We start from the raw sequence: 12,128 nt of genomic DNA, 5'->3' as shown, positions 1-12,128 counted from the left end.
TAAAGAACCTGCTTATGAACAGAAATACTAGTCATCAAAAAGGATATTTGGAATGTTTTTAATATTTATCTGTTTAGAAACTAATATGCAGCGATAGATTGGAGTCTTGCTGTAATTTGATCTATTGATATAGTTTTAAGTTTATGTTCTTAGGCTTTGTCTTAAATTATTGAAGTTATTCAATTTTCCTGACAAATTCTTATTAGTCAATGCAGTTCTGTTTAAGATTTTTAGAGTAAATCCTCTAGTATTAAATAAGCTGGAAATGAATTTGAATGAAATGGGAATAAATAAAAGGACTATAAAAGTTATGGGCACTTTGGGAGGCTGAGGCTGGCGGGATCATCTGAGGTCGGGAGTTCGAGACCAGCCTGACCAACATGATGAAACCCTGTCTCTACTAAAAATACAAAATTAGCCAGGCACGGTGGCGCATGCCTGTAATCCCAGCTACTCAGGAGACCGAGGCAGGAGAATCACCTGAACCCAAGAGGTGGAGTTTGCAGTGAGCCGAGATCATAAAAAAAAGTTATGTAGGAAAGACTTTAAACTTGTAGTCTTTTATCCTAGTTTCAAGTCCTTGGACGCTACTAGCTGTGTGATCTTGGGCCAGTCAGCAATTCTCTGAGCCTTGCCTCAATTTTGCCATTTGTAAAACTGGAATAATTATACCTTTCTCAGATTAATTTTGAGGCTTAAATGAGAGAATTCATGTGAAAATACTTCATAAATTGCTACAGAAACATGTAGTATTGTGATTTGAAAAGTATTCTGACCTACCTTTTTGGAGATAGCTGTCAGAACTGTGTGCATATCATTTTTGAAGTTTTTGAAGACGAATCGTTTCTGGAAATATCTCTTATTTGTAAAGATTTGAATTTTGGAGATATATGCAGAGATTTTTTAAAAAAATTCATTGTGGTTTATTAAAAATAGCCTGAGTTTTCATGATGGGTTTTAGTCCCGTTTCTGTCACTAGTTATGTGATAAAACAGTTAATTTCTCTGGGTTTAGCCTTCTCATTTGTCAGAGACAATAATGCCTGACTCTTCATCTATGAGGGTTGAGATGAGATCATAGAAATAAAAGTATTTTATGCAATTAAAGTTTAGTGTAACTTTAGTGTAAGTAGCAATGTAATAACTAGCAATGTAATAACTATTACATTGCTACTTCACATTAAAGTAGCTTTGAATATTACCAAATTCAAATTGAAACAATTCTGTTTTGTTACTTGGCCAACTTTTTTAATGAAATCTAACTCTGTAGAGAGTAGAGTCAAGCAAGTGTCTTCAGGGGCCTGAATGTAAGTTATTAGCGTATTAGTATAAAATTGACTTATAAATTTAGAGGAAGGCTTTTAAAATTAACTTTGATTTTCTTGGAAGAGTACAAAGTCAGGTAAATAACAAGTTTAGATATAGGTGTCAAAACCTCTTTGGTTTTCTAAGAAGAGGAAAACAAGCAAACTTTCGGGCATGGGTTACATGAGTTTGTAAAAGTGGGTATAACAAGGTTGTAAATTTTTGAAGCAGTTATAGAACCTTGTAAAGATTTATGTACATTTGTTCTATATTGAACTAGTGGTTAGGAAAACTAATGTTAATATATGTTGAATACTTCAGATTTTCAGATGAACTCTAAGGCTGAAAAAAAGATTTTACTCCATAACTGTTATTATTTATTTTATAAGTTTCAGTCTCAATTTGTTTGAATATCCTTTTAATGAATTATTAATATATTAAATGTTTTTTCTTTCTTAATATAGTGATGATGAAAACACATTTAAAATCTTAGTTGCAACAGATATTCATCTTGGATTTATGGAGAAAGATGCAGTCAGAGGAAACGATACGTTTGTAACACTCGATGAAATTTTAAGACTTGCCCAGGGAAATGAAGTGAGTGTGGTTTATATTTGTGCACTTTCTACCGTATTCCCTTGGTCAACAAATTATTTTTCCTTCTAAAATTACAGATTTGTTTTATAAGCTCAGGTGCTTACCTTGCCTGCTTGAGTATCAATATACTAAAAGCTCAAAGTTGATTTTGTGTGCTTTGTGTCTTAAATTCAAGTAGGAGCTACTTTTGTAGATAGTCTGTTAAATTTTACAAATTTTTTGGGGTGTTTACTGAATGCAGGATCCTGTGGCAGTGTCTACTTGAAATGTAAGGTGACTGTCAAAACTTCTGCTTTCAGTGGACATAGAAGAAAACTAGTGTGAAAGACATATATCCACAATCCTCAGATGCAAGGTTGTATGTGATAGGAGCCCTAAGGAAATTCTAAGTAGCATTTCCTGTGAGTTTAGAGGCAGAAAAGATCACATTTAGATTATAGCAAGATGAGGGCTGGGCACGGTGGCTCATGCCTGTAATCCCAGCACTTTGGGAGGCCGAGGCGGGTGGAACACGAGGTCAGGAGATCGAGACCATCTTGGCTAACACGGTGAAACCCCATCTCTACTAAAAATACAAAAAAAATTAGCCGGGCGTGGTGGTGAGCACCTGTAGTGCCAGCTACCTGGGAGGCTGAGGCAGGAGAATCGCGTGAACCTGGGAGCAGAGGTTGCAGTGAGCCGAGATCACATCACTGCACTCCAGCCCAGGGAACAGAGCAAGACTCCATCTCAAAAAAAAAAAAAAACAAATAGCAAGATGAGCTTAATGAAAAAGGTTGTGTTTAACTTGGGCTTTGGGGGAAGGGTAGAGTTTTGGCCAGTGGGGAGCATAGAGAATGTACATCCATGTGAAGCAGGAGTGAAGACACAGGTAAGACAGTATAAGGTATGTTAGGGGCCCTGTAGTCAATTTGGCTCACCAGCAGGTCATAGTTAGCAAGCATGCTGAGAGACTAAAAGTAAAGATTTGAGCTACATTAATGAGGACTTCAAATATCAGATTGAGAAATTTGTACCCAGTGCAGTAGAAAGTCTTCTGGCAGCAGAGTATAATACCATGAATTAGAGACCAGTTTTTTGAAGTGTTGACCTTAGGGATGGGAAAGAGGAAGTGAATGCAAGAGGTACTGCAAAAAGAGGATTCGTGTACTTTGGTTAGTTGTAGGGTGTGGGGATAAGGGCAAAGGGGATGACAGTGACTCTGAAATGTGTGGAGTTTGGGTGAATAGTTGTACCAAAAATAGAAATAGGTAGATAGGAAAGAGGTACTTCTTTATGTGGGAAGGTGACAATTTCTGATTTAGACATTTAGAGTTGGAGACTACCATGGGACAATCAGGGAAAAATTTCAGCAGGCAGTTAACACGTCAGCCCAGAAGAGAGTTGGAGAATAAACATAAAAGTTGACTTGCAAATTAACACCTCCAATCTTGACTTTTCTGCAGAGTTCTCTTCAGTTTATCTGCTAGGTCCTTATTTCTTCCTCCCAAATATATATGGTGCCTCTCTACTACTCTCTTCACGCTAATAAACTTAGTCCAAAGCTTGATCACGTTTCACATGACCTGCAGGAGGTCCCCTTCCATCTTTCTGCTTCCATTCTTTTTTGCTGCATCTACTCAGCATACATCTATTCAGCATAGCAGCCAAAGTGAACTTTTAAAATAATAAATCAGATCATGGCACTCTGTTGCCTAAAATTTTCCAAGTGTCATTCCATTGAATCTAGTATAAAATTCAAACTACAAGGTTCGACTCGATCTTTGCCCCTGCCATGAAACTTCATCTCCTACTACTCTCTGCCTGATTTACAGTGCTACATCCACACCGGCACGTTCTACTCTGAGGCCCTTACATATCTAGTTCTTTCTGCTTGGAGCACATTGATCTTGGCGGGGCCTACTTCTGAGAGTTCAAGTCTTACATTTTTGGAGACGTCTTCCCTGATACTTTCAAGCACTCTTTATCACATTTCTCTGCTTTATTTTTTTCATAGCGTATTTTTAATACCACTATCCGAAATAATTTATTGAATTATTTACTTATTTTTTATCTGTTGTCTTCACTAGAAGGAAAACTCCATGAGAGTGAAAATCTTTTGTTTGTTCATGCTATATCTTAGTGCTTAGAAAGAATCAGAAAGCAGTGGGTATATATATTTTAAGTTTCTTAATTAAGTGAGGCAATGGCTGGATTCTTTCATTTTAGGTTCAGGGGTACATGTGCAGGTTTGTTATATAGGTAAACTTTTATGACAGGGGTTTGTTGTGTAGATTATTTTGCCACCCAGGTATTAATCCTAGTACCCATTCATTATTTTTCCTCATCCTCTCCCTCCTCCTGTCATCTGCCCTCTGGTATGTCCTAGTGTCTGTTGTTCTCCTCTTTGTGTCCATGTGTTCTCATCATTTAGCTTCCACTTATAAGGGAGAAGTGGTATTTGATTTTCTATTCCTCCATTAGTTTGCTAAGGATGATGGCCTCCAGCTCTATCCATGTCCCTGCAAAGGACATGACCTGGTTCTTTTTAATGGCTGCATAGTATTCCATGGTTTATATGTACCACATTTTCTTTATCCCGTCTACCATTGATGAGATTTAGGTTGATTCCATGTTTTGCTATTGTGAATAGTACTGCAGTGAACATATGTGTGCTGTGTCTTTATGGTAGAAGGATTTATATTCCTTTGGGTATATACCAAGTAATGGAATTGCTGGGTGGAATGGTAGTTCCATTTTTAGCTCTTTGAGGAATCGTCACACTGCTTTCCACAATGGTTGAACCAGTTTACACCCCCACCAGCATTGTATAAGTATTCCTTTTTCTCCGTAATTTCACCAGCATCTGTTCTTTTTTGACTTTTCAATAATAGAATGTAAGGTGAATTTTTCCTTCCCTGAAGGCACAAAAACTTGTGGCCAAAGGTCTGTTTCCTGCTGGAGAATCCTGCATGTGCTCTTTCTTTTTTAACTCTTGAGCCCTAAAACAGAATCTTCTCCTGAGAGTAAGCTACTTACTTCTACTTTGCCCTTTCCTTCACCTCTGCTTCCACTGTTTCCCTTCCCTGCATTCCTTAATCTTAACTGTTCCAGCCCCCATAACCCCTAGGGACTTCTAGATGCGTATTATGTTTACTCGTTTTCTTGATTTGTAGTTAGTATTTCTTCTTATTGAAGTCTAAGTTCTTCCTGACTTTTAAGTCTCTTACTATGTTGGCCCATGCCCACTAACCAGTCTTAGTTCTGTTCCCTAGATTCTTAGTCTTTTTTTAAAAAAATTTTTTATTTTGAAGCAATGTCAGTCTCACAGAAAAGTTGGCAAGAATGGTGCATAGAATGCCTTACCTGTCACCCAGGTTTTCTAACATTTTGTCACATTTGCTTTATCCTCTCTTTACAAATACACATGATTTTTTTCCCTCAACCATTTGAGAGTAAACTGCATGTATAATCATGGAAAACCAGGAAAGTAGTATTGATTCAGTGCTATTGTATAATGTTAAGATGTTGCCAATTGTTCCTATAATGTCTGTTATAGCTCTTTGGAGGCTGGTTGGTGGCATCCAGGACCCAGTCCAGGTTTACATATTGTATTTAGTTGCCATGTCTCTTTGTCTCCTTTAATCTGGTACATTTTCCTGAATCTGCCTTGCCTTTGTTTTTCATGACCCTGATATTTTGAAGAGTACAGAGGCCAGTAATTTTATAGAATCTTCCTCAAATTGACTGTATGTAGTATTTCCTCATGATTAGGTTCAGATTCTGCACTTTTGGCAAGAATACCACAGAAGTGAGTCGTGTTCTTTTCAATATTTCCTAGAGTCACCGCCAGCCAGTTTAAAAAAATTTTTTTTAATGTTCAAATGATGGCAAAATATATTAAATACACAACATAAAATTTCCCTTGTTAACCATTTTCAAGTGTACAGTACAGTAGTGTTAAATATGTTCATATTGCTGTGCAACCAATCTCCAGAATTATTCTCATCTTGCAAAAATGACACCCATTAAGCAACAACTTCTTTTCGCCCCAGTATATTTTTCATTTGGTTTGTTGTTTTTGTTTTGTTTCTTCCATGCCTTTGATTGTGATCATTTTCTTCCTTTTACTCAAATAGTGTTCATTCTGGAAGGCCTAGCTTAAATCTCACATTTTTATTAAAGTTACCCTAACTACCATACGCACAGTGATCTATACCTTGTGTTCTTTTGTATGATTAAGCACTTAAGTTTCTTTAGGTGCATCGTATATGTCTTAAAAGCCTGTGTTAGACTTTTTCTGTATGATTTCCCTCCTTCACTCCTTCACTGAAGTTATTCCTAGAATGTCTTCCTCAAAATCATTTATCTTTCCTAGCGCAACTAACATGCCATCATGTTAGTTCATCCCTTCTAGACTTTGTGTCCGCAGGCGAATTGTCCTGCCTTGAGTTCAAATTCGTCGTAGTGTCATCTCTGCTGCTGGTTGCTTACGTGTCCATTCTAGTACACCCCAGAGTTTGACTTATGTTTAGATGTATAACAGTTTGCCTCTTCCATTAGAGTTTGGATATATTTAGGATAGGGATGATATTTTATTCATCATTGTATCCTCAGGACTCAGCAGAGGGTCTTGCATAGAGTCAGTATTTAATGAGGGCAGGGATATAATCTGTTTTGTAGATTGCTATTTTTTTAGCTTCTGGAACCTGTAGGAATTCTAAATAAATGCTGAATGAATTAAATGAATGATTTGGATTGAATTTGGTATCTCTTCCATACATTCTGTTAAAGTGCTGAGTTTATGTTTGATTCGAATAATAGAAAAAACATGATCACCTTGTGTAGCTTGAATCAGAGACTTGGTGTAATTGGAAGATGGCTTTTTTTTAAGATAGCTTAGTCAGCTAAATTAGAGTCAGATTAATTACCAGTTTGAAAGTCCCTTTGAATAAATAAAATGTAAGTTTTTAAATTGCCATACATAATAGTGTCTTTTGTTTTTTTAATCTCTTTCATCTGCAGTTTATAAAAATGTTACCTGTAAAACATACTAATTTTAACACCTTTTTCTGTTGATCAGGTGGATTTTATTTTGTTAGGCGGTGATCTTTTTCATGAAAATAAGCCCTCAAGGAAAACGTTACACACCTGCCTCGAGTTATTAAGAAAATATTGTATGGGTGATAGGCCTGTCCAGTTTGAAATTCTCAGTGATCAGTCAGTCAACTTTGGTTTTAGTAAGTAAGTATATTTATTTACTTGAGTGAATGATTACTTGTGTATGGTATTTTCTGTATAAGACGCACAAACACACAGTTAACCATTTTGCTTTCCATATAAGCTATTTTCTTAGTAAATATATTCTTTGAATTTTTTGTACATCGTCATATTAATTTATATTTTCCTAATTGATAGTGGGACTGACCCAGCTACTCGGGAAGCTGAGGTGGGAGGATTACTTGAGTCCCAGAAGCAGAGGTTGCAGTGAGCCGAGATTGTGCCACTGCACTCCAGCCTAGGTGATAGAGCAAGACTCCATCTCAAAAAAAAAAAAAAAAAAGTTGGGACTGAATATCTTCTCAGGTTATTGTACATTTTGGTATCCTCTCCTGTTCATATCATCTGCCTATTTTGAAAACTGAGATTTTTTTGTTTGTTTGTTTTTCTACCTGAATTGCAGAAGTTACTTATATATTCTAGTTAGTAAACCTTTGTGATACATATATTTTTTCCCAATTAGTGGCTTGTGGCTTGTCTTTTGACTTTGTTTATGGACTCTTGTTGACAGAAATACTTAATTTTTATGTAGTTAAATCTATTGTTTTTTCTTTTTTTCCATTTGTGCCTTTGGGACTACTTAATGATATTTGTCAATCCCTGTATTATAAAAATATCATGTGTTTTTTCTTTTTCTTTTTTTTTTTTTTTTTTGAGATGGGGTCTCACTCTGTTGCCCAGGCTGGAGTGCAGTGGCATGATCTTGGCTCACTGCAACCTCCGCCTCCTGGGTTCAAGCAATTCTCCCTGCCTCAGCCTCCTGAGTAGCTGGGATTACAGGCGCCCATCACCACACCTGGCAAATTTTTGTGTTTTTAATAGAGATGGGGTTTTTGCCATGTTGGCCAGGCTGGTCTCGAACTCCAGACCTCAGGTAATCCACCTGCCTTGGTCTCCCAAAGTGCTGGGATTACAGACGTGAGCCACCACTTCCAGCCCATCATGTCTTAAACATTGTACAGGATCTCACATTGCATTTAGTAGAAAAGTTTGCTTAGTTTCTTTAGCCCGTGTCAGGTTTTCTGTTGTCTTTCGTGACCTTGATACTTATAAAGAGGTCAGGTATTTTGTAGACTGTCCCTCAATTTGGGTTTTTCTCTTGCTTTCTATGATTAGATTGGGATTACAGGTTTCGGGGGAGAATATTCAAGAAGTGACCCTTTCAGTCACATCACATCAGGAGGTGCATGACATCAACCTGATTTATCACTGGTGATTTTAACCTTGATCACTTAGTTAAGCCGGTCTCTGCCAGGTTTCTCCAGTGTAAAGTCATTATTTTTTCCTTTCCATATGCTGTTGGTTAGAATTGAGTCTCTGAGTCCATCTTACTCTCAAAGGGAGGGGAGTTAAGTTTCCACTTCTGATGGACATAAAACCACCAAAGTAATTAATAAGTATTTTAGGGGAGATATTTTGAGACTGTGCGACTTTTCTATTCCTCCTTAAATTTGTTCATTAATTTTAGATTCATCAGTGGATCTTACCTACAACAGTTATAACTGTGATATTCTAATTGTGATTTTCTATTTCCTATATTCTTTCTACATGTATTAATTGGGATTCTTTTGTAAGGAAGATTTGCCCCTTGTCCCACATTTGTTTATTCAATTTTCTATATCAGTTTATTCAGTTGTCTGTATCAGTTTATTCAATTGTCTGTATCAGTAGATACAGACATTTTTTTTTCTTTGGGTTATAATTTAATACTATCATAATTTACTTGTGTCTTAAATTGTTCCAGCTTTAGCCATTGGGCTCTTTTTGAGATTGGCTCCTGTATCCTTTTGATGTACCCCCATATCTCACCCTTTCTTCTGATTTTTTTCACTGTAGGATGTTCCAGGCTGATTTTGTACTTTCTCTTTCTTAGTTTCATACTCAACCATTTCTTCAAGGAGCCCTGGTTCCTTTTGGAGAATGGTATTTGGAAACCAAGATCTGGATGTTAGATGTGCACATTACTATTGTATTGTTGCTTCTAGGCTCTCAGTGGACAGAGCTAAGAAAAATATTTGTACATACTAACCCATGAGAATAGACATACTCATGTTTGTTTATTTATTTATTTATTTATTTAAATTTTGCTTTTGAGACAGGGTCTGGCTGTCTTGCCCAGGCTGCAGTGCAGTGGCATGATCATAGCTCACTGCAGCCTCAACCTCCTGGGTTCAAGCTATCTTCCTGCCTCAGCCTCCCAAGTAGCTGGGACCATAGGCATGTGCCACTGTATTAGTCCATTTTCATGCTGCTGATAAAGACATATCCAAGACTGGGCAATTCACAAAAGAAAGAGGTTTAATGGACTTACAGTTCCACATGGCTGGGGAGGCCTCACAATCATGACTGAAAGCAGGAGGAGCAAGTCATGTCTTATATGGATGGTGCCAGGCAAAGAGAGAGGTTGTGCTGGGAAACTCCCATTTTTAAAACCATCAGATTTCTTTAGACTTATTCACTATCACCAGAACAGCACAGGAAAGGCCTGCCCCCATGATTCAGTTATCTCCCACGAGGCCCCTCCCACAACACATGGTAATTATGGGAGGTACAAGATGAGATTTGGGTGGGGACACAGAGCCAAACCATATCAGCCACCACACCCAGCTAATTTTTAAGAAATTATTTTTGGTAGAGATGGGGTCTCACTATGTTGCCCAGCTGGTCCTGGGCCCAAGCAGTCCTCCTGCCTTAGCTTCTCAAAGTGCTGTGATTGCAGTTGTGAGCCACCATGCCTAGCCCATATTTATTTCTTATTTATTTTTTAAAGTGTGACTTTATATTGGTAGGTAAATTTTTTTTTGAGATTTTGTCTACATGAAAATATGTTTACTTTCCCCTTGATTGATAGTTTGGCTGCATATATAATTGAGTTTTAAAAGATTTGTATAATACTTCATCCTTGTTTTTAAAAATTGTAATCAGTGTCTCTATCCTCCTTCTATTCAAATCTAAAACTCGAGACATTTTTTCTTTTTTATTTTTTGAGAAGGAGTCTCACTCTCTCGCCCAAGCTGGAGTGCAGAGGCACGATCTTGGCTCACTGCAACCTCCATCTCCCAGCTTCAAGCAGTTCTCCTGCCTCAGCCTCCTGAGTAGCTGGGACTACAAGTGTGCACTACCATGCCCAGCTAGTTTTTTTATGTGTTTTTAGTAGAGATAGGGTTTCACCAGGTTGGTGAGGCTGGTCTTGAACTCCTGACCTTAAGTGATCCTCCCACCTCGGCCTCCCAAAGTGCTGGGATTTATTATAGGCGTGAGCCACTGCACCCAGGCGGGACATTTTTTGACTTTAGTGTTTTCTTTCTTTTATCTTATTTTTAAACTGCATTCTGTTTTGAAAACTGTTTCCCCACCCTAGGCCGGGCGCGGTGGCTCACGCCTGTAATCCCAGCACTTTGGGAGGCCGAGGCGGGCGGATCACAAGGTCAGGAGATCGAGACCATGGTGAAACCCCGTCTCTACTAAAAATACAAAAAATTAGCCGGGCGCGGCTGTGGGCGCCTGTAGTCCCAGCTACTCGGGAGGCTGAGGCAGGAGAATGGCGTGAACCCGGGAGGCGGAGCTTGCAGTGAGCCGAGATCGCGCCACTGCACTCCAGCCTGGGCTGGGCGACAGAGCGAGACTCCGTCTCAAAAAAAAAAAAAAAAAGAAAACTGTTTCCCCACCCTATATACATGTTTACCTATTTCTTTGCTCACTGTCGTTTCTTGTATTTCATTTCTTTTCTGTAGATTCAGTTTCCTTCTTTCTGAAGTACAGTTTTCAGTAGTTTTTTCATGGAGTGTCAGCGGGTGGTGAACTCTTTTTTTGTCGTTGCTGTTGAGGAGTCTACTGTGAGTTGAGTTGCTAGAAAGTTTAGCATAGTGATTAAGAGCGTGGGTTCTGGTATAAAACAGTCGGAGTTCAAATCCTGGTTCTGTCATTTAGTAGTTGTAAAACTACGTTAGTCACTTAACTACTCTGCCTTAGTTCTGTCATTCATGACATGGGTAAGAAATGTGCCAGTCTTACAGAATTGAGAAGATTGAGGTGATAAGAAAAATGCTTAGTGACTAGCATAAAGACAATACTCGGGTAACTATTAAGATTTTCTCATTGTTCTTAACATGTTGCAGTTTACTTAGCTGTGGATTTACTTCTTTTTGTCCCGTGTGGGCTTTATCATATATTTAGTGTAGTATTATTGTTTTTCAGCAACTTGGGGAAATTCCTATTCATTATATTTTCAAATATTGTTTCCCTTGTCTTTCTGAATATCATTTATATATCATACTGTTAAAAAAGAATTGCCCATAACTTTACCCCTTTGTGTTACATTTTGGATAATTTCATCTTCCAGTTTACAGTTCATGTAGAAAATAGACAAAGATAGGGAAATCCCGAAAAAGAAGACTACTAAGGAGTTAGTAGCCAATTAGATTTGAAGTATAACAATGCTACAATAATTGAAAATGTGGTATGGCTTATGAATTGGTAGATAGGTAAGTGAAAGAGAATGGAAACTCCAGAAATAGCCTCAAATACATGTAAGAATTTAGTATTTGATGAAGGTCACTGGCTCATAATGTAGGGGAAATAATGGATTCAGTAAAACTACTAGGAGAAACTGTTAGACATATTTTAAAAATCTAGATGTTGGAAAGGCTTCTAAGTATGATACAAGATCCAGAAGCCTTAAAGATTCATACGTTTGTCTTTGCAAAAATAAATTTCTGTATGCCAAAAACTGCCTGAAGCAAAGCCAGAAGTCAGAGTTCAATCAGGAGGAATATTTGCAACCAATTGCAAATTAAGGCTGAATTCCCCAATAAGCAGTTCTTTCAAGACAATAACATTCATGAGTTAGTAAGAAATAAAGAAGATGGACATCCTTCACAGAAAAGGAAATAACATGACATTTAACCTTTTTTTTTTTTTTTTTTTTTTGAGACAGAGTCTCGCTTTGTCACCCAGGCTGGAGTGCAG

The 12,128-nt window shown here is 37.7% G+C and overlaps 1 protein-coding gene across 7 annotated transcripts in view; it reads left to right on the top strand.

Moving 5' to 3' along the window:
* Positions 1-12,128, top strand: part of MRE11 (MRE11 homolog, double strand break repair nuclease) — a 78,028-nt gene that overhangs the window by 1,159 nt on the left and 64,741 nt on the right. For all 7 annotated transcript variants that reach the window (XR_013404262.1, XR_003722726.2, XM_077964214.1 and 4 more), the window contains exons 3-4: positions 1,769-1,901; positions 6,964-7,124. Coding sequence is in view for 5 of the 7 variants with exons in the window: in XM_077964214.1 (XP_077820340.1) it covers positions 1,769-1,901; positions 6,964-7,124 (294 nt within the window). In the remaining 2 variants the exon portion in view is untranslated. The remainder of the gene's footprint in view (positions 1-1,768; positions 1,902-6,963; positions 7,125-12,128) is intronic.

This window comes from Macaca mulatta, chromosome 14 (assembly GCF_049350105.2).
Source record: "Macaca mulatta isolate MMU2019108-1 chromosome 14, T2T-MMU8v2.0, whole genome shotgun sequence".
Lineage (NCBI taxonomy): Eukaryota > Metazoa > Chordata > Mammalia > Primates > Cercopithecidae > Macaca > Macaca mulatta.
Note: the sequence above shows the minus strand (reverse complement) of the source record. Positions and strands in the feature narration are given on the sequence as shown.